Source organism: Odontesthes bonariensis, chromosome 4 (genome assembly GCF_027942865.1).
Source record: "Odontesthes bonariensis isolate fOdoBon6 chromosome 4, fOdoBon6.hap1, whole genome shotgun sequence".
Taxonomy (NCBI): domain Eukaryota; kingdom Metazoa; phylum Chordata; class Actinopteri; order Atheriniformes; family Atherinopsidae; genus Odontesthes; species Odontesthes bonariensis.
The window spans coordinates 32,882,194-32,904,827 of record NC_134509.1 but is presented as its reverse complement, the minus strand read 5'-3'; the positions used below and the strand labels follow the sequence as shown (position 1 = coordinate 32,904,827).

The 22,634-nt window shown below is 40.4% G+C and overlaps 2 protein-coding genes across 2 annotated transcripts; one reads left to right on the top strand and one right to left on the bottom strand.

The window, feature by feature from the left end:
- The first annotated feature begins 10,053 nt into the window (after window positions 1–10,053).
- On the top strand, window positions 10,054–11,218 carry tmem187 (transmembrane protein 187). Its single transcript, XM_075464014.1, has one exon. It carries the CDS (start codon window positions 10,168–10,170, stop codon window positions 10,960–10,962), a length of 795 nt encoding a protein of 264 aa, XP_075320129.1. The 5' UTR covers window positions 10,054–10,167; the 3' UTR covers window positions 10,963–11,218.
- Window positions 11,219–14,062: 2,844 nt separating this feature from the next.
- On the bottom strand, window positions 14,063–22,400 carry LOC142378980 (dnaJ homolog subfamily A member 3, mitochondrial-like). The gene is made up of 11 exons (XM_075464012.1): window positions 22,196–22,400; window positions 19,707–19,843; window positions 18,712–18,795; window positions 18,393–18,602; window positions 17,372–17,524; window positions 17,031–17,178; window positions 16,764–16,828; window positions 15,319–15,447; window positions 14,886–15,001; window positions 14,443–14,537; window positions 14,063–14,203 (listed from the first exon to the last, which is right to left on the bottom strand). The coding sequence occupies exons 1-11, from the start codon at window positions 22,398–22,400 to the stop codon at window positions 14,076–14,078; spliced, it is 1,470 nt and encodes a 489-aa protein (XP_075320127.1). The 3' UTR covers window positions 14,063–14,075.
- Between the last annotated feature and the right edge of the window lie 234 nt (window positions 22,401–22,634).

Here is a 22,634-nt window from a genome sequence, read left to right as displayed (position 1 = left end):
ACCTGTAATAACCTCCTGCAAGACACCACCTGTTTTTCTCTCTTCCATTCAATGAGGGCATTGTGTGCTCGCAATATGATTAAACAACTTTAAGGAGGATGGTGGGAAAGATGGTACAGTTTCAAGGTAGCCTTGGCTGCAGGAAGGGAGGGAAAATAGATAAAAACCCTTGAACATATCAAAGGAGCGATTACGTAATAATCTGTATTATAACTGAATTGTTTTTGCCCAAGTGGTCAGAGCAGCTCTGTACTCTGTACTGTGTTGCTCTCTCTTGCAAGATGCAAGATATTATTAAAAGCATCTTATCTCTTCAGAAAATAACTGACTCTGTGCCTTTCTTTTAAATTTCCACCAAAGCATCACAAACAGGTAAAAGGGTAGCACATTTAAACGACTTGTAGAACCATAAAAAAATAGAAAATTATATTTAAAAATATATATAAATCTAGTATACCTTGAACTCTTATTAGAATTAAGTTTGTTAACCATTATTAACCCTTAGAATTCGGACAATCTATAGATAATGAAAAATAATTGTTATCTGATGCTTTATCAGTGTTAATTCAGCATTCTGAACCAGTTTCTTTGGCACAGTCATAACATCTCCTGGTTTTCTGACTTTTGTATCTTCTTCTATAACGTAACCAGTTTTGATAGATACACTACATGTTATCATCCATGGGAGGTATTGGTAACACCATGCTGTTATGAATACCACATTAAAATTAAGACATGGTCGTATTGATGTGGAAATAACAGAACTTTCCAAAGTAAAAGGAGTCGGCCCGTGCAACCCCAGGCCACACCTTGCTTTTAAATAACAGTTAAAAACATCAGTCATGCTTACGATATCCTTTTTATTTGGCAAAATCCTCCTTGTAACATTTTGGATAAACATAACATCCATTCATTTGTGTATGCTTTAAAAATTACTTAGAAAACACTAATTAAACTTGCTTCAGCAGAGTAATCTAACATAAACGACTGATTTCTCAGCTCATTTCATATGAAGCAGTTACATAAAGACACTCCATGACCCATAAGTATAAAACTGTGGAGCTGAAAGTAATATATAGTAATTTGTCAGGCCAATTCCTGCTCATTGCTATAATAATTTCGGGAACAAAAACAGTGACATAACCTTTGTATTTAGAATTAATTGCAGGTATAAAATTCTGTATGTAGTGGAAATACAGCACGCTGTAAGTTAATACACAGCTGCTCCAGTCCAGCTCCAAATTATTTCTGCACATTGTGTTTTTTGGCAAAACCATACGTCACCCACAAGCTGCCTGCTTTCTACAATAATCACCCAACCACAAGCGATTTCACTCTGCTTCTCTTCTTTTCACACAAGGACTATAAATCAACCAAAAACCTCAAACCTGTACGGAGGGAGGCAAATTGATAACTTGGCTGAAAGCAAAAAGGTTACTCAGTCTGCGTCACAAATCTGAGGGAAATCTGAAAAACATTACCAGTCATGAGGTCATTCGTGTGTGTGCTCTCTGTCAATGTGTTTCTGTAGCTGGGTGAGACCAAGAGGGCTGGGGCCAAAGCTCAGAGGACTGATACAGAAAACCATATGGAAAGCATTTGGCAATCTGGTAATCTGATGCTAAATCTGGGGTCAGTCTTTTAATAGTAGGAGAGGTAAGGGACATCTCCTTGACCCCTTGAGATAGGCATAAATATACATTTGTGCCCACACACACACACACACACACACACACACACACACACACACACACACACACACACACACACACACACACACACACACACACACACACACACACACACACACACACACACCAGTGTCTGCCCACATGCATGTGGTAGTGATCTGGAACCCTAATTAGCTGAGAGTTGGGGTGGAAGGAAGAGGAGGGTGAAATTGGATGAGAGGTTCCCCTGATTGAGGGGAAATGGGAAACAGGCTGGAACCAATGTTACCCTTTAGCCTTACACATGTATGCACAAAGGCACACACTGCTATAGAAAGATTGTCCTGGATCAAAAATTCAATATCTGTGAGTTGGCCCACTACATGGTGGAGATCTTTGCCTTGTGATACTGGCCTCCAGTCCCTGGATACCAACATCTTTTGGCCTGAAACATAATTTTAGTTTGGAAGCCAGGATCATGGAATGAATCACAGACTAATCGCATTTGGATTACTCACTCTCGCCTTCACTGCTTCAGTCCTGCAGCCCACAGTGGACTAGTGTCATAAGCCCTCCATTCTTTGTATAGTGTAGGATCTGACACGTATCTAAAGAATTACAATAAATAAAGGGGAAGAGATCAGACGTTAAAGTGGCAGATGAATGGTAGTGAGGCCTTGAGGGCAGGTAGATGAGTAGAACCGGATCCAACATCTATCTAAGCACGAATCCATCATGACAAAGTGTCCTCTTGCATTTAAGAAGTGCCTCCCAGCAATGTTACTCTGCAGACGACCATGTTTTTGTGTGTGTGTGTCTGAATGGAGAAACAGAATTGTTTTAACTCACCAAAGCTTGAAAAATACAAGTCTTTCAATCAATATGAGATTATTGGTCGTACACTTAAATATGGCCTCCTGTAAAGTACTGCCCCCACAAGTGGCTGCAGGGAAATATGAGTGTTTCCACATCAGAGCAAACGTCATTCTTAAGTGGTTTATTTAAGAAGCCATAAAGTCCTCATAATGAAAAAAAAATAAAAAATAGGGCAGGGGGTTGGGGGGCTTGAGCCATACACCATTTTTTTAAAAGTTCAAATTTATGTTCAATTGTGTATGTGGCAACACTATAAAAATGCTTTTCACACCTCCTGGCTGGGTTTTGAAAATAACATTACAATGTTGGGGTTTGAAAATGAGCATGATTTGGGCTAAAGTCACTTTTATTTACAAAGGAGATGTCACCTTCTTGAATGCTATTTTGCTGGTTGCTGTGGTTACGTGTAAATACCTGGTTAGGTTTCGGCAATAGCATCACTTGGTTATGGCTATGAATAAAAACTTCTTGGGTAGGTATTAAAGTTTTTGGTTTCACTCTAATATTTGTAACACACCAAAGACCATCCACAAATGTTTGGCACGATCCAGGAAATTTGTCACGACCTGCAAATGTATATATAACAGGTGCTATTCTTTCATGAAGTTGTTCTCACTACCACTGAAGGTCACATATACCTTGAACATTCTTTACCTTCTGAATTGTTATTATATTTCTAACTTTGCACAGACAAACATTGTCTGCCTTCTATGTTGTAGGAGCAAAAATATTTTGGACAGACCCTGGAGTTGAGTAGCCTGGGCGAAAGCCGACTGTTGACTCCGTCTAACAGTCTGGAAAAACCCAAGAGGAATCCGTTTCCATGGAGGGTGGGACCTTGGAACCAATCAGTAATGTTTAGAAAGGACGTAGGTTATGCGCCGAGGTTCATGCTTACTCTCGCGAATCACGCTTCCCACATCCGCTTTCATTATACCGGTACCATTTGATAAAGCAAACTTTTCCCAAAGCCAGTTGGAAGGAGAGCTACGACATCATTGCCACTAACAAAATTGACGAGGCATTCCTCTTGCTCTTGTTTTAATTGTGTAATGCTCTCCAGGGGTGAGACAACTTCATGGATAGCTTCTAGCGTTCTTCCGTCGCCATGTTTATTTCCGCTGCGGTTGAACTACAATTATATGGACTACAATGGACTCCGCGCGTGAGTTCTGCGTCATCACTCGCAACTGTTTGCTGATTGGCAAAACACTGAGCGAACCGAGGTAGGGGGATTTGGCCAGACTATGTGCGGAGCCAAAATCTTTGGGCGGAAGTACGTAGGATGGCGTCGCCAGGCTAGGAGTTGAGTCCTCCAGCTAAACTTTTAACGAGTCAGATAAATACATTTCTCCTCCAAGAAGATACTACAGACAAAGAGTAAAACACTGATGTAGCTCCTTTTTCATGTTTAAAATGCAAAATCCTCTTCCAGACTGTAAGCTATCTTATGTTTGGTATGCTTTGAATGAATTATACTAACATCGAGAGGAAGAAAGCCATAAAGGGAGGCTATATGCAATGAATCGTAGCCTTCCGCATACACTCCATTGTGTAAATTAAAGTAATCAACAGTTATGTTCAGAATGTGGAAAACTAAGTCAAAGTTTTTAAAAGCAGCCAGACCACTGCTGGCATTAAAAAAAACAATTGGCTGAACCACAGAATAATGCAACAAATAATAAAATCATCCTGATTTGCGTATATTATAATCCAGGAAATCCCCGTGGCCAATGTCTTCCCATTAAACTGATTGACTAAATGACTTTATGACTATTAAACATCCAGGTCTCTTCACCTGTCTCACTTTCCTTCAGGAAAAATAAGCGTATTGGCGCCATCTATAAACCCTATGAGTCCTCAAGACCCAGGGAACCCACAGGGAACAAAAAGGTCCCAGACTTAGTGTTCTCCACATAAACACAAAATCTATTTCCAAGTTGAAAGAGAAGCCCAGTAGTAATCCTGGTAAATCTGGTTTACTATTAATACATGTTCCTTTCAGGCTCGGAGGGCATTAAATCTCACACATTGTCAGCAGCTCCAATACATCTGCGTTTTATAATGCAGGCAGTGTTTCCTGTCACAAACAGGCAACTATATAGTGCACTCAGTCACTGGCTTTTTGCATGGACAGCCAGCATTCTTGTCCTCAAAACGTAGTTATTCATCAGCCCTGCAATTGTAGCACAAAAGAATCCTACAAGTCCAATTACCCGCCACACTCCATTTTTAACCTTTTTGAATAACCCGTGAGAAGATGTCGGGCTGCTTGTCTTGTAAAGCTAAAGAGAAAAAAATCAATTAGAACTCCCCATGATGCCATCTTACTTTTCCCAGTTACTCCCAGCAACCACATGTCAGTCACCCTTGATTGGCAGCGAGGAGCTTTAACCTTTTTTGTGTAGCTGAAGGCCCTGCTAGACTTTTGGCATTAATTGTAAGGCAAGGTTAAATAATGTCTTCAAGTCGATGGTTGTGGACAAAATGTAATTGCCTTTTATTGACTTTGGTAAAGTCTGGCTGTCTGGGACGCAATCTGCCACTTAATCATGTTGTGAAGGTCTTTGTGGCCAGTATGTACCCATTGAGTATTATATAGATGTGGGTTTCAATACCAAGTTGCTGAGTGACAGCCTTTTAACAACAAACTGTTGGTCTTGCTTGGTGGAGATCTTGGTTTTGGTATTTCAGACAAGCCAGACTATCTATTCCCTCAGAAGACATTTTAATTCAGTTGCACATGACAACATGTTTTTCAGAATAAACCCTGATTTTAAAGGCCATACCATTTAAGTTTTACATTAAAGTAGTGTTGTAACTGAATACGGAACACCTCTTAATCTATATGCATTTGTTAACTTAATAATAAATCAAATAATAAGTCAAGGAAATGTTGAAATAGAGACAATTAGTTCAATTCAAAGAATACACGTGATAAAAAAAAGAAAAAAAAAGATGAACCTGCTGTCCATCTATCAAAAATACAATTAATCTTTATTGCAGTAGCAAAAAGCTTTATATTTCAAGAGTAAATGACACACAGCCCAGATACGTGCAATGTAGCAGCAAATCTTTAATTTAGTCTTTTTTTAAATTTAGTCTAATTTAGCCAAGAAAAAAGAATTGATTGTAAATCAAGGTTAATAATCACTGCAACCCACTTTGCTTTATGTAGCTTAAAGGGATAGTTCGCCTCTTTTGACATGAAGCTGTATGATATCCCATACTAGCAATATCGTTTATGAACAGACTTACCCCCTGCTGCGTCCTGTGAGCCGAGTTCCAGCCTCGTTTTGGCGTTGACGAAGGTAGTCCGGCTAGTTGTCTGGGGCCACAAAAATAAAGCGTCTTGCTTCTCAAAACAATATGCGTTCAAAAGAGTAATACATTTGCATCACAAAATCGTTCTCCAGGAAAAAGTCAGACCTCACAATCGCTTGGCACTATTTTCTCTCCCTTCGTATCACTGCGTGCTGTGTAGACCGTGCAGACTGAGCAGTCCCCTGCTTCCGAGCAGCAAACACCGTAACAGGCACGGCTATCGGCAGAGTTAAAAGCTGAAGTTAAATTAGAGTAGTTTACCATGTTAACCAGCAAACAAATTAAACTTTTTGTCATTGGTATGAAAAGACAACAGTCCAATGGTTTGTGAAATGTTATTTATTTTGTGTCCTGGATTTCTTATGTGCACATGGACATAAAACATAACTGCATATACAAGGAAAGCTTGTAGAAAACAAAACAATTTTGTGAAACTGTTATAAAAGGAGTGAAGATCAGAATTGACATATGAAAAAGTCCAAAGAGGCTGCAGGGGTTTGGTTGTGGAATTCAACAACCAGCAGCTCCTAAACCGTTTTACCCAACACTTTTGTCATCAGTCGCTGTTTACCATCACTTTCACTTGCTACATCGTCAGGTTGAACCATTAAAGACATATTTACATGTTTAGGTTTAGGCATTAAAAACTATGTGGTTCAGAAAAGGTCATGGCTTGCCTTCAAAAAAGGACATTCTCTACATTGCATGCCGATTTTTTTATTTTTTTTCCCCACACAAAGGAAACTATTGTCATAAAATTATTTTTGTTTTCTGACTATTTCACATTTTCGCTCTGTGAGCGGGTTGGCATACGTTCACTACTAACATTGCTAATCAAGTAACTTTAACTGTACATACACTCGTAAATAAGCTCTTTTTCTTTTCTTTTTTTAAATTCAGCCATTTTGATTCACCATCAACAACTAAAATGTTATCCAAAGCCTATAAACTGCTCGTCAATGGGGCCAAAATGCCTTATAGGAAGTGGGAACATCCAGTGGCCTCTATGGTGAAGGTAACCCAGGGCCAAATAGTCTTTTTTGCTTACGAGGTTCCTTGCTGAATAAAATGAACCGGAAGTAGCTAAGCAGCAGCCGTGATCGGTGCCGTCTGAATTATCGAAATTCTAAGCACAGGAGCTTCAACTCTTCCTGTACCGTCTCCTTTAATGTAGGAAACACTGAAGCATACTTTATGGAAGAAAGGAGATATTTCTGTTCTACAATCTAACTAAATTCATCCAGTTGTTCCAACTGTGATTTGTGTAAATGAGGACAGGAGGATGAGTATAAGCAGCCTGTGACAACATCTCTCACTTTAGTGCCTTTTTAGATTACAAAATTACATTACAAATGTTGACAATGAAGTAATATTTTATATCCAATTTAATGATAGATATATATATATATATATATATATATATATATATATATGATGTATCCTCCGTGTGACAATAGAAGATTGCATTAGATGAGGTATCTAAAGCACTGTTTTTATTTACTGAAGATCTGTAGTTTCAGTGCTGCAGACCCACATGACGGTCTTGTGTGAATGTGGTCGAAAGAGATTAGGAAAAAAATTGGAGGCAAGTTCTTATTGACTCTTCAACTGTGCCCCCACACTGTTGGTAGTAGTACTTAGTACTAGGGAACTTAGGGAATCGCATGTGCCAGCTGCTGCTTATAATGTAATGGCACTTGGCATGTGACATGAAAGTCCTTTGCTGATCTATTTGTCATGTTTCTAGAAGCTCATCTTCTAATCTAAAAGAGGATGTTTGTGTAAGTTTTAAACTACCTCTTAGCAAGTTCTCTACAATGATGTCCAAAGCTTAAAATCATAGTCAGGTATTGTTGTACACTTACAACGCTGTTCAAGAGGAAGTAAGAAGTAATGTTGTAAATATAGAATAACTGTACTCTTGCTACTCTGCAGCAAATGTCATATTGAATGTCCAATATGCTAAATATGTTTATGCATTTGGCAAATGAGGATATAAAATTACAGCTAACGAATGAAATTTTACTGCATTTTTAATATAGTTCAGTGTTTATTGTTTGAACAACTATTTCTAAGTAAGTGAAAACTTAGAAGAACAATAAGTAGAGAAACTCTTACTTCTGCCCAAGGGAGGGAATGTGGCTCTTATTGGCTGAAAAAAATAAAATAAATACATTACGGTACATAGAATGATGTCTTTTATGCAATGGTCTTGTATTTAATTTTCCCCCAAAAATACTTGACTATTTACTCTTTTAGGGAAATCACACCACCTTAATAAAAGAATAAATTGCAATGATACAATACCTTTTTGATCCTTGAATCCAGCATGCGCACAGAGACTTATGGAAAATAGTCTCATATCAGTTCCTTGGTTCATCTCTGCCCTTTCCTTATTTATCCTCAAACCAGCAACCAGAGGAAGATGAATAGAAGGATATGGAAAGGCCATATTAGATAGGATATGGCAACCCATTCATTACGACATGATGTAACGAGTGAAGAACATTGTAATGTTATAATGACATCATAATGACTGGAGTTGTGAGTTACAGCAACTTAAAACCCTAGAAAAGAAAGGAGGAAGTTCGGGTTGTCTTAAATGAGCTGTAAATCCACTGACTGATGTGATGATATCAAGTTCAGTTTTTCTCAGCTTAATCAAGAGTTGTTTGGCTTCTATTCTAGTCTTCTTCTTTTTGTTTTGTTTTTCTAAACTTTCAGCACAGACTTCTAGTTGGATTTCCAGTGGCCTGATTGTAGTTTTTAGGCTTTTGAACACACTGGCTACAATCTGCTTTCAGATGTTGATCTGTTTATGTTAAGTTCGTCTGGTGTGGGCTTTAAATGGATTTCAAGATGTAAGATGCTGATTAGACATGTTAACTGTCTATGATTTAGAACAAGTAAAAGTGAAATTTGATTATATCTGCTAATTAACACTGCATACCAGCTTATGAAACTTAATTTGTAGTTATAGGACTTCTAACTTGCTGTGTGAGGCGTCTCATTCATTTATGCTGCTGACTACGATGCCTATTATATCACATCATTACAGTATTTAATATACTTACAAAACTTGCTTGTGTGTTTTACATTTGTCAGGATAAATTATTTTCTCGTCCCTGTATTAATCTGTTTGTAGTCCATAATATCTTAGACACTACTTATAAGGATGTAGTTTGTCTTTTCAGTAAAACTCCATCAATTCAAGTACAAGATCTTTAGAGAATAGGGCAAACCCCTAGACTATAAAAAATAAATAAATTTAAAAAATTAGGCTGTGGTTAGCGAGTGATGCCTCAGTTTCTCCTGTTCATCAGTGAGGTTTTATGTTGGACTACAGAATAATCACACAGATCAAACTGTTTACATTATCTGAGTCTCAGTTCCTTCAAAACAAAAACTCATCCCTTTTTCCCCTCCCGACAAGTTGAACTGCTAAAGATCTATCTGCCTAGTATCTTTGCTATATGAAATATCTTTTAACTAAGAAACTCAGAAAGCATGATTGAAGAAAATTTAATCTTTTGCGAAAAAAAAAAAAAAAATTGTATTATGGCGACTTGTGCAAAACAGTGGCCTATTTTGTATCACTGACTTCAAATTATATCATAAATTGCCCCGGGGATGTCACAAGTCCGGTTTGTGCAGACTGACCCATTTGGGACACTAAGCGTGTTTGGAAAAACCCGAACTGAGGCCAAAGTTCCTGATGAGCTTCTGGTCAGATGCTGCGCGCGGTAATCCAGTGGGTGGCTGAACACATCGAACAGAGCTTCAGCTTGTTCTGTGTTGGGTAAATTATTACATCACTAAATGTCGCCATCTATTGTTGCGTTTGTACAAAAAAAGAAAACATTTCAATGAACACTTGGGAACAATAAGGAATTTTATTTTTTCCATTTTCCACTTACACCTAATCATACACTTCATTCACATTTAAATATAACCAATCACTTTCCTCACCTCTTGTAAAACAGTTACAGAGGACTGTCAAGTAAAAATGGTTGAATGATATTTAGCTCACAGGTTTTGCACAAAAGATGTTTTTTTCGTTCTTCATTGAACACAACTTAGTTCCCAAAATGAGACGCAAGCTGTGTTGACAACAATCGACGTGACGAGGCAGCACGAGCGCAGAGCAGCCAATCCAAACTCTCAGACCAAAAACCATGTGATTTTGGAACCCGGAAAAACAAAACACAGCTCTGACTTTTGAACCCGTTTAAGATACTTGCAGCTAAACGTTCCAGCTTTTGGTTTTAAGCTCTACTCCTTTGATTTATAGATCAAAATGTCAACAATGAGGTCGGCTCTGCTTCATGTATCGGTGCCATTCATGCTCTGTGTTGTTTTGGCGAACACGAACCTGTTCAGAGAAGTTGAAGTGGACTTGACTTACGAGCATTATGCAGAGAAAGTGGTTGATTCCATGCCTGCTTTCTTGGCGATGCCGTGTAACTCTCTGGTTAATTTGGCTTATGTCTTCATGGGACTGTACTGGTTGCTGTGGCACAGAGGCGTCAAGGAAGCCGAACGGAGCCGCTACATGAGAGAGGTGTTCGCCCTCATGGCCGTCTTTTATGCACCTGTACAGTGGACGCGCCTGGCGACGCTGCGGCGCGCTCCCGCCGTGCTCGACCAGTGGTTCACCTTGCCGATCTTCGCGTGGGTTCCTGTGTGGATTGACCTCATAGAGAGTCTGACGGCGAAGTGGCGCGCATCGCACGCGGCGACGCTCGAACTATGTTCCGTCGTCAGCTACGGCCTGGCGTTGGCGCACGAACGCGGCTTCGAGGTGGCTCTGGGTTGTCACGTCGCCGTGGCCATATACAAAGCAGTTCGCGTGCAGTTGACGCACGGGGACAGTCATACAGGGGGCTACTTCCTGCTGGCGGCGCTGTCGTGTGCGGGATTTGTGGTACTGAAGCTGCTGGACCACTGGCTCGCTCAGTTCTGGCTGTTTCAGCGACTCACCGGACATTTCTGGTCAAAAGTGTGCGACGTGCTGCAGTTCCACTTCAGCTTCTGTTTCCTGACAGCGATGACACGCAGGGCACAGGCAAAGACTGCAGCCCAGCAGGAGTGACCAGCCCCGATGCTCCCATAAGAATCTCAGGGATCCTTTGACTGCGATTAAAGATATCCCTTCTCAACATCGTTTGACTGTGGTTCCAGATGTTGGGAGTCCTCTGCTCTGTAAGGACTTCGCTGTGTTCTACAGTAGCACATCACCAACTACACATTTTCCAGATCAGGATGATTTAATTATGTATCGTACATAAGAGTTTTGTTCATACAGCCACAAATGACAACATGAATAAAAGAAACAAAGCTTAAATTCATCAAGGTAAAGTGACAAAAATATACAGTAAAACATCAGACGTGCATCTGTCTCGAGATAACAGTTGAATTTGTCACCAATCCGCAATCCCCAATTTAAAATTTAAAAAAAAAATGCTGCTTTTGTCATGTGTGAAATTTAGATTGAATTTGCAGTTGTTTGACTGGTCTCAGGTCTTTAAAACTGTAAACTGACAAACATTCATCACTGGACACGAGTTGTTGTGAACCCCACATCTGCTTCACCTCCCTGATTATATTTACAGTTCCTGAATCGAGTGTTGTAGGAGGACATCTCGTCATTACTGTGTCGGAAACATCAGTGTCACCAACTGTAGAGACGTGGTGGGGAAATATATTGGATCTCAGTTTGGCATGAAAAGTGTGGGGCTGCAGTGGAGTAAAGGACATGAGGTGTATCAGTATACAGTGGTATGCAAAGGTTTAATATAAATTCATTTTACATGTGTAAAATTAGGTGTTAAATAGTTTCCAATTGGGAAACAATGACTGAATCAAACTAAATCCAAGATTGGGCAGTCCATGGTCGGTAGTGAGTTTCATCCATTTCGCAGTTATCTCAACTTAAACACTTTTTCATTTTGGCGATTTTGACATGATTTTCTGGCAGGACACTAATAGTTCTTTCATATTTTTGGCCTGCATTCCAGGCGGCACTTTTTGAGGCCTGGACCTTAGATTTTTACCCAAGCTGATAGTACAAAACAAGCGTTTCAACACAGAATAACCAAGAAGTTAAGCGCCTTTTGTTGATAGACAGAAAGGAGATCCTCGAGGTTCAGGCCGACAGTTCAAGAATGACGTCACCAGCTCTGGGGAGTAGTGCATCACGTTTACTCAACTGTATGAGTAATATAGAAATATGTCATTTGAAACAAATGTAAACACAACAAATAAATAAGGTTGAGGAAATGATTAATCATACAGAATTTGTCCATTTTAGATGTAAAAACAATACAAATACAAAAAAATAATCCACTTAGATCTCTTTAAATTCCAGTAAATACCAATTTAACGAAAAGTTGACTTTTCTCTACAGTTGCCAGATTGAACTTTGTCCTGTGACAAATTCCACATGTTGCATGGTGAGCTTAACTGTGGTGGACTTACTGGTGGAGATTAGATTATTGTAATAACAAAGCCTGTGGCTCCTGGAAAAGTGTGACGGCTGCAATGACTGTCTATGGATTAGGAAAGTAGTTGGTTTGGGTCAGGCTGATTGTACAAGAGTCAAAATAACGTAAAAGTTAAACACCACTGACAGCAATTCAGTAAAAACAGTTGAAAGGTGTGTAAATCTATAAGTCAGCAGTGCAATAGAAAAAACAGTCTATGTTCTATCATGTAACAAAAAGAGAAACTGTTAATTGCTACACGTCCATCAACCGAGTGAAATGAACTCCAGTTAAGGTTACCACAGAGTTAAAAACGACTTCACCCAGATACAGACAGAGAGCTGCACATACGGTCAGCTGCAAAGAGTGCCCGCTGTGCTGGAGCCACAACTGTTCCAACCATGGAAAACAAACAGCAGCTTAGATACTTTTCTTTGTGCGATCTTACCGGGTCGTTTGGTGCTGGTTAAATAAACCTGGTGAAATATTCCCTAAATAAGGAAAGGAAAAGCCACACAATTGACACGCATTGTGGCAGCACTGCACACGACTGCTCACCTGTCATTCACGGTACATGAATCCCAGTTAATTCAAGTCGGGTGGTGAAGAGTGTCATCCACTTTCAATGCCAAAAGCCTGGCCCTGTGTAACTTACGGGAGACAATAAAGGAAGCATTGGAGCTCCTTTCCTTTGCATTTCGAAAAACTACGTGGCTCTTATCATGGCTGCCACTTAAATACTTCTGGGTCATTTAACTCCGTTAAGGACCGGACCGCATGGTGAGTTTTAGCTGCAGCACCATGGACTCAGAATCAACAGAAAAGTGGATGGTGAAACTCCTAATTTTAATGAAACGAATAATAGTAACTCCTCTCGCCAAGATTTACCATTGCAAGTGCTCCAAGACTTTGATGAACCTATTGGTATTTCAATTGTATTCCTCGTGTCAAAAATGTTTCAAATGCAGTGAGTTATAAACTGGGTCTGAGGTTGAGTTCAATGGTGCACGTCTTTCATAGGCTTGTGGTAAAACAAGCACTCGCACAAGAGTCCCATCAGTTGATTAATAGAAACTGCTTTTCAATATAACTTTTAGCAAATTACACAGGGCTTCATTATAAACTTGCACGACCCAAATGTCAATTAAAAAGTCAAGCTATCATTTACTTCCACTCAAATGGTTTATTCAAATCCAGCTTTAATCAAGTTTCATAGCCTGCTTCATCTGGCTCATCTTCTATGGTTTTAAAAGACTGTTAGGTTTTGTGGAGCACTTCTTCAGAGAGCCGTTTCAGTCACCATCTTATTTATTGTATTCTTTTTTTTTCTTAAAGCAGATCTTGAGTGTCCCAGCCAGTCTGTTGGGGTGGGTCAGTGGGTGTGTGGATGGCATCTACATGGCCTGTCTGCCAACCTCAGCCTCAGTAATGTGTGACTGGGTCTACACAAACACCACTCGGCCTCTTTCTTCCTTTCTTTGCTCAATTTCCCAAGCAGGAAGCGTGGAGGTCCAGTCAGTGGATTTCTTTTCCTTTACCCCGTTGTTGTTGTTTTGGTTTGGTTTTTTTAATCTGCAAACGTAGAAAAAAGGTTTGGAGAAAATACAGCTAACCTGCAGATGATGATTCAGTGTGATATTTGTTGGTCAGAATAAAACTGAATTTAGATTGATAATCTGTCAGGAGACGCTAGATGTTGAAAAATCTGACCTGCAATCGAGTGTTAGCTGAACATTTTCTTTAATTTGGAAAAGAAGCCTCCCTCCTCCTCCTTCTGCTGCTGCTTGTCCTGCCTCTCCTCCTCTGATGTCGCAGACTTTGCATGAGAACCTGAAGCGCTGCTGCCCCCTCCTGGACAAACACATGCATTACATCAGCTTAGTGATGAGGGAATGACTTTATGCAACAGTTTAGCCCAAGAGTGGTTCATAAGCAAAAATTGGATTTATGCTAAACATTTATTCAACCAAGAGGATTCTTGCCTAGTGGTCAAGTAAAAAGAAGTAGTTTTAACTGTATCTGAGGGGTTCACATCTGAGCATTGGAGAGTAGTTTTTTATCAAATCTTGGAGCTGAGCTCCAGTCCTGACCTGCTGAAGGACTGACACCGTTGACAGTACCCTGGACATCCGTCTCCTCTTCTGCATAACTCAGCAACAAAGAACGCTGCTTTCGAGACAACTTCCTGCACATAAAGGAGACCACGATTAGTGACACGTAAGCTGGTTAATGAACCGTTACCAATTCACAGCATAAAGTTGTAAAATGTATTGAATTAAATGGGAAGCGCTGTTCTATCTAACAATAAAAAAAAAACAATCCAAAAACTATTTAACAATGTATCATATTCAATTGAATAATTTCAAATCACTTTGAGTGAGCAACACACAGACTGTGTGTTTAATGAAAGACGTTAATAAATCCTAACTAACCCGTCGAGTGTGCAGCAACAATAGACTAAAAGAGTTGTTAGATAACCATGACTTTGGAAATTAGGGAAACTATCCCTTTAGGACAACTTGGTAAGTCTTACTTAGGCACTCTGATCTTGACGTGAACATAATGATCTCCGTAACTGTAGCTGTTCACCCTCCGAATGCCTTTTCCCTGCAGTCGGATGACCAGATCAGCCTGACAACCGGACGGAATCTGAAAACACAGAGGGTACAGGTTGCAACTGACAGTAGAGATGTCACACACTAACATCTAATTTCCACACAAAGATGAGGTCTTTAAGAAAAAAAAAGTATTTCAAAATCGACCAAAACCATGTAATAATGCACTGATGTAATATCTACTAAAGAAAAATTCCTTCAAATAAATGCTCAACATTCTAAACTATCAAGAGATAATCTGCGTATTGTGCTCAGTGGACAGTGTGGGATAATAAAAGGGAACTTTAGGGATAATTCTTCAAATGACTAGAATATAAAATGACTATAAATCCAACCATGCCTCATACTCACCACTATATTGATGGTGTCATAGAGACCCTGTGATGTGGCTGTGCCACCCAGGATGGCCTGGGCTATGGAAATAAACGCATCAGAGTGGATGTCAACTCCATGCCGTCTAAACACTGGGCTCTTCTGGACCTGCGCAGTTCAAAGAGAATACATAAAACTAACACACTACTCCAGTGCCGTGCTGCAGTTCCGAACCTCGTTAAACGCTGGAGAGAATCAAGATTTGAGCTATTTTTACACGGTGCTTTTATATGCTAAAGAACACCTGGAGTAGGAAAAGCAGAGGATCAGCTGCAGTGCACCAATGACAGTGAAAAATCTCAAACCAAACTCAGGATTTCACACACACCAAACCAAATAAACTAATTCCATGGCCTCACAGAGAGGGGCTGACGTTGATTAGGATCAAAGTTCATCTAACCGAAGAATTTAGAGTTTAAACAGCTGTTTTTCTCTTCACTTTCTGAGCCGTTTCTTGGGTCACTGAACTCAAACTGGAGGCTCTACTCTTTAATGGGTCTCCTATGCACTGCCTGGATTCACCTGAAGGTTTACTGTAGCGAACGCTGAAACATAAGCATTTTTCTGTGTGAATTTATTTATTTTACTTGAAATATCCATTTAATATTTTGTATATTTTTGATTATTATGTGCATACTTTGGGAAAATTGTTTACTTTAATAACGTCACTTGACCACGTCAGCAGTTAGGTCATCACTTGGTGATACGCTTGATAGAAAAAGGTGAGTTTCGTTTCATACTCAGTCAGTGTGTGCATGTGGTATATGAAAAGACAAAGGACTGTGTAATATGAAGAAATGGACTTCTAGCAACTCCTAACCTTCTGGTTGGAGGTGCACACGCTATGGACAATTGAGAGAAATATTCTTGTGTTTGTGTGTGCGTAAATTATGTTTTTTGAGAGCATTAATATTTTATGTAACATGTTTCAGTTAAGCTATTCATAGATAGGAACATGACGGTTTCACTAATGTATATTTGCCACCGTGTATTTTATTTCAGTGTTCACGGTGGTCTTGGGCGTTTGCAAGACAGAAAATTCATGTAATAAAACGTTTGAACCATCAGTCGGAGCGTTGCACTTTCATCAACCAGTTAAGAAAAGTTGGGAGCAGCTATATTTACAGATACAACACAACACCGGGGCAGCCAGGACTCAGGTTGTATAGTGGCTGTCTTTCAATCAGAAGATGAGTGATTTGACCCCCAGCTCTTACACATGTTTAAAAGTCCTTGGTCAAAGACACTGAACCTCACAATTACTCTGCTATGCTAATTGATGGGAAAAAGCATGAAATTCAGACCATTTACTAATAAATCTAGCAACAAAGTGTAGTTACATCCAAGCCATGTTAAGACATAAAGGGATATTAATGAATTCAGATTAGTTCTAGGGTTTGATCAATGTCTTTAGGTCAACTCACCCTGAACGAAATGAGGATCTCTTTTGTCCCAACAGACATGCGCACCGTCTGACCATTGTCCACCCCTGTAAGGAAACATCACAACATAGATGCATTTATCATCTTCAACATCTTTCAACCACAGACATTAAATATGCTGAGAATCTCCGGAGGTCCTTCATTTCCACAGCAGTTGTTACTAACAAAGTACGCCAGTAATTGGTGAATTAAAGCAGATTTGTGAATCTTTTTTTCTTCCACTTGTGAGGTTCCATGATGAAAACTCACCTGCGGGCACAGGTACAGCGACCGTCTGTCTCTTCTTGGTCTGCCCAGATCCTCGGCACACAGCACAGGGCGTGATAATGATCGACCCTTTTCCGCCACATCGTCTGCACGCTGTGCGCATCATAAAAGGACCTGTGTTGATCGTCTCCTGCAGGAGACAAGACAGACAAAAAGATTCTAACCAGCAGCACAGTGGATGAGAGGGTAAACTTCTGAGGTAAGACCAAACTGCTGGGGAAAAAAAAAAAAAAAAAAAAAGAGTCTGAAGAGCTTAAAGATGGTTCCACAAGTTAAAGGGTTCTGCTCTGCACTCTGCCACCAAGTGTCTGTGGGAAACTCACCATGCCCGTGCCGTTGCAGTAGTGACACTGAGACACCTTGGTGCCTGGCTCGTTACCCTTTCCACCACATCTTGGGCAGTTGTCATCAATGTTCACACTCAGCTCCTTATTTACACCTTTTGCTGCTTCGGAAAACGTAAGCTCCATTACATACTGTGGAAAAACAGGACACTTGTGATTCATATCTTAACAGCTTAGTACAAATTGTACGTGTAACAGACGCATTGAAAAGCAACATTGAAAAAGTTCAAATAACTACATGTAAAATTATGGTTTAAGGTCATGACCCGATCAGCCGTAACATTATGGCCACCTGCCTAATTAAGAGTGTGTTCTCATCACACTCAATATGTGTGTGGGGGGGGGGGTGTTGGTTGGGGCTGAGCAATTTTATCGATACTGCGATATATATCGATATTTCGTTTTAAAGTATCGATTTTTCAGCTGCGAGTATCGATTTTTTTATTTTATTTCAAATTTTTTATTTATTTTTTTAAAGCAAACTTTATTGAAAAGTCAGACATTACAATTAGTGAAAACACAGAACATTAAGGTAATATAATACAATGCCAGGGGGTCACATTATACAAAACAGTGATAAATTAGTTCATAAAAATGTTGTATAAAGTGCACAGCTCTCACGTTTGTGACGTTCGTTTGTTTCTGTTTGTCCGGCTGTGTTGTCCTTCCGGTTCAAAGGTCGGACCACCGGTCCAATCAGTGACGATTAATGTCAAATCACACTGTCTATTCCCCCCCCCCCCCCCCCCCAGAAAATGATGTAAGTGTATCGTATCGAATCGTATCGTGAGATTAGTGTATTGCTACAGCCCTAGTGTTGGTAAGCAGAAATGTTTAGGTGGGTGTCAAAGTGAAATCCAAGTGAGTGCAGAACACTGCGTGGGATCAAGATAAGAAGTATTGATCACTTTACCTGGCAGTGGTTTTAATGTTATGGCTGATGCTACGACCTGCTTGTGTTTCGACACTGACAACTACAGTGTTCTCTGTGACTTGTTACCTCAGGCCTTTGCTCAAACATGTTGTTGATGTCTCCAAAGCCCATGCCTCCTGAATACTCTCCAAAGATCTTCCTGAAGAGCTCCTCTGGATCTATAGTGGTCCCACCTGCCCTGTGGTACTGCTGCTGACCAGCCCCTGCACGGTTCGGGTCAAAGCCTGCGGCTCCGTACGTGTCATACTGCTTTCTCTTCAACTCGTCACTCAGCACCTACCCACACACAAAAAAAACAACAGAGCAGTGACATATTGAGCTAACCGATCAGGTTTGAATGATATAATCTGTCTAACTGGAAAAGGAACTGTTTGGTGTTTTCTACCTCATAGGCTTCGGCCAGCTTAGAAAACTTCTCTTTGGCGCCCGGGTCATCTGGGTTGGTGTCTGGGTGGTACTTCTTTGCCAACTGGAGACAGGAAAAGTGTGTGAGGAAAGATGAGGAGAAAAAGAATGCAAAAGTTTAGGAACATGAAATAAACAGTTTCCTCATTCAATGCATTTTGCCCATCACAAACCTGCAGACATTTTCACACCTTTCTACTAAACATTCTGCACACTTTCCATGTCTATTCACACTTAAAGGATAAGATCGTTTTTTGACATTGGGCCCTTGATTTCACATTATAACATGATGTTCTACTCACCCCTGCTTGTTGTTGGTCATTTGGAGCTGTTCCGAAGATATTCGCGAGGCGTCTGGCTGCTCTCTTGAGATATTCGGCCATGAAACGGTTTCCTATGGGCAAGCTTATACAGGCACAAACTATGCTGTTTATAATTTATTAATTACTCTACACTAGCACTGATAACGTGGAGGTGCGTCGCTTACTTAAAAAAATCCAGGTTATTGTAATTTTGATTTTTTTTGTTGTAAAGTGGGTGTTACTGACGTCCTCATCGTGCTACTACCACAGACAGCCTACAGACCTGCTGCCTATTTATTCATTCGGCTAAAATTCAAAATTAGTAACCCGGATTTTTTTAAGTAAGCGACGCACCTCCACGTTATCAGTGCTAGTGTAGAGTAATTAATAAATTATAAACAGCATAGTTTGTGCCTGTATAAGCTTGCCCATAGGAAACTGTTTCATGGCCGAATATCTCAAGAGAGCAGCTAGACGCCTCGCGAATATCTTCGGAACAGCTCCAAATGTTCAACAACAAGCAGGGGTGAGTAGAACATCATGTTATAATGTGAAATCAAGGGCCCAATGTCAAAAAACCGGTCTTATCCTTTAATAAACCATAATAAGAAACATCACTATTGTTAAGCACAAATGTGTGTTGATGAAACAGAGTGTGCAGAAGACCTGATACCTGATAATAAGCCTTCTTGATGTCCTTCTGTGTGGCAGTGCGGGAAACACCCAAGATTTCATAGAAGTCCTGTTTGTTTGCCAGCCCGCAGCTGGAGTGGAAAGCATGGCCGCCAGTTCCACGGGGACATCTCACCCCTGCAGAGGAAAAAGAAAAAAATACCTATAATAAAGGGGTTTCAAATTTACAACTGATTGTTACCACACTTTCAATGGTATGCTATATAAAAACAACAGACAATTGTGGTATTAAAATCTTAATACAGCAAGTATTACAATAATTGTCTTTTTTTCTGTGAAATTACAAATATTGTCCAGTCATAGCTTTTCAAAAGTGAAGATTAGATGTTTTTCTTTGACAAATATGGTGTATGATGTTTGTGATGTGATGATTGTTTGTCCAGAGAAGTTTCAGAACCTGTTACACTCTGAGGATTTACCCAAATTAAAAGGAAGTAATGAGCAAACAGTTGTTCTGTCAGATTAATGCCTGGCTTTTACCATCAGTCTCTGGGGACAATCGGTAAAGTGCAACTGCAACACGTGGCTCCGAAAATTGCAGCTGCCTTTATTTTTTAAAATTGTCATCATCTCTGACTGCGTGTCATCAACTACACACGGCCCTGACTCACCTGGAGCATCCCAACACCTATGTCAGGATGTTATTTGTGGACTTCAGTTCAGCTTTCAATACTGTGATTCCAGACAAGCTGACGCTGAAACTCCACAACCTGGGACAGTCTGGCCCCCTGTGCTTCTGGATCAGAGACTCTCACCAACAGGCCTCAAGTGGTGAAAATTGTGGACTGCACATTGTCCACACTGATCCTGAGCACAGGCACACCGCAGGGATGTGTGCTCAGCCCGGCCCTTTTCACTCTGTTCACACACGACTGTTCTGCTATTCACTCAACAAACATGGTTGTGAAGTTTGCAAATGACACCACCGTAGTGGGTCTCATATCGGACAACGATGAGACTCACTACAGAGAGGAGATCCAGCACCTTACAGGATGGTGTTCAGACAACAACATTGTCCTGAACACCAGCAAGACCAAGGAGGTCATTGTGGACTTCAGGAGATCCAGGAAGATAGAACAGATCAGAGGTGGAGCGGGTGGACAACATCAAGCTCCTGGGCATCCACATCACATCTGACCTCACTTGGTCCATGCACATATCCCACCTGGTTAAGAAGGCCCAACAAAGGCTATTCTTCCTGAGGAAGCTGAAGAGGACTGGACTCTCCTCTCAGCTTCTGACAAACTTCTACAGAGCCACAACAGAGAGCATCCTCTGTCTCAGTGCAACAGTGTGGGATGGGAGCTGCACTGCACAAGACAGGAAGGACTTGGCCCGTGTGGTCAAGACGGCACAGGGGATTGTGGGGAGTCCTCTCCCACATCTGGACTCAATATACGACGGCCGGGTCCAAAGGAGGGCCAGTCGTATAGCCACAGACCCCACCCACCCAGGACATGAACTATTTGTGCCTCTTCCATCTAGAAAGAGGTACAGGAGTATCAAAACCCACACCAACAGACTGAGACACAGCTTCTTCCCCAGAGCTGTAAAATCCATCACCCCATACCCCCACACATCCACCCCCACCCAAAGACTGATTATTATAAACCCCTGCAGACAGAGACTCGCACTGCACTTTTATTTGACTTACTTGTGCTGCAATATGTGCAATACAGTCATACAACAATCGAATTGCACTGTAACTTTTTACTTTAACTTTTACTATTTTTATTCTTTTGTATATTATTTAGATATCTTTATACTGAGTGCCTTATATATTTTGCATATCCAAAGCCAAGAGCTCCTGAACTAAATTTCATTATGCCTGCATAGTGACAATAAAGATTCTTGATTCTTGATTCTTGATCAGAGCTAAGACGGATGAAGTTTGGTGGAAATTGAAGGGGTATGCTTTGTGTGCCAATCGATTGTCTGCAGGTCTTGCTCATTCAAACAAGTGTGGCGTTTTTGCAGAGGCTGTGGATGATACGCTCAGAATTTGGCATCAACAGACTGAAGCCGACCTTGTAATAATAGTGATGTAATGTTACATGACACGCTTTGACCAACTTACTGCCATTCAATCACTGTTTGAATCACACAAACTGAGTATTGTTGCCTCCCCAGTCATCACATCTGAATAAAGTAAGAAAAAAACTACTCCAATAAAGTAAACCAGAAGACTTACAGCATGGCTGCATCAAGGTTAGTGTAAGTGCCGGCTGCTCATTATAACAACACACTGCAAAATGTCAACAGAGAGTACTTACATCACTCTTACAGCAAGGTTAAGCAACCTTGGAGAACTGAGCTAGCATGTGGACAACACCAACTCTGCACTATTTGCACACGATAACGCCTGGATAATTGGTCATTTCATCAGACTGCATGAGTTACACTCATAAGATTTGATGATGTAAGAGACTCTGGGAATTGTTTTGCTAACAGTTAGCTAACTTATCTCACCAGACAGGGTCCTCAATGTCACGAGATTTCCGCGACTCCAAGAGCTCAGGCTAGCCGCTAACCCTCCCCGGTGCGCCCGCCAGACTGTCGCTTGACAAAGTCCTCCATGTCTGGTAGGGACAACAAGAAAGCGGCCACTGAGATGTCCAGAAGAAACTGATGCTGCTAAGCAGCGTGTACTAAGCCGGATAGCGGGGCTCGCCATTTTTTGCGTCACTACCGGTGTCAACGCGCAAGCGCACGCGTGCTCACGTGCGGCGGATTGAAACGGAAATTGAAACTCCCGTAGTAATAATAATAATAATAATAATAATAATAATAATAATAATAATAACAATAATAATAATAATAAAAATAATAATAATAATAATAATACCAAAATGCTAACAATTAAATTAAAGTGTGTAAGTATTCATAATTTCACACAGATCATATGTTA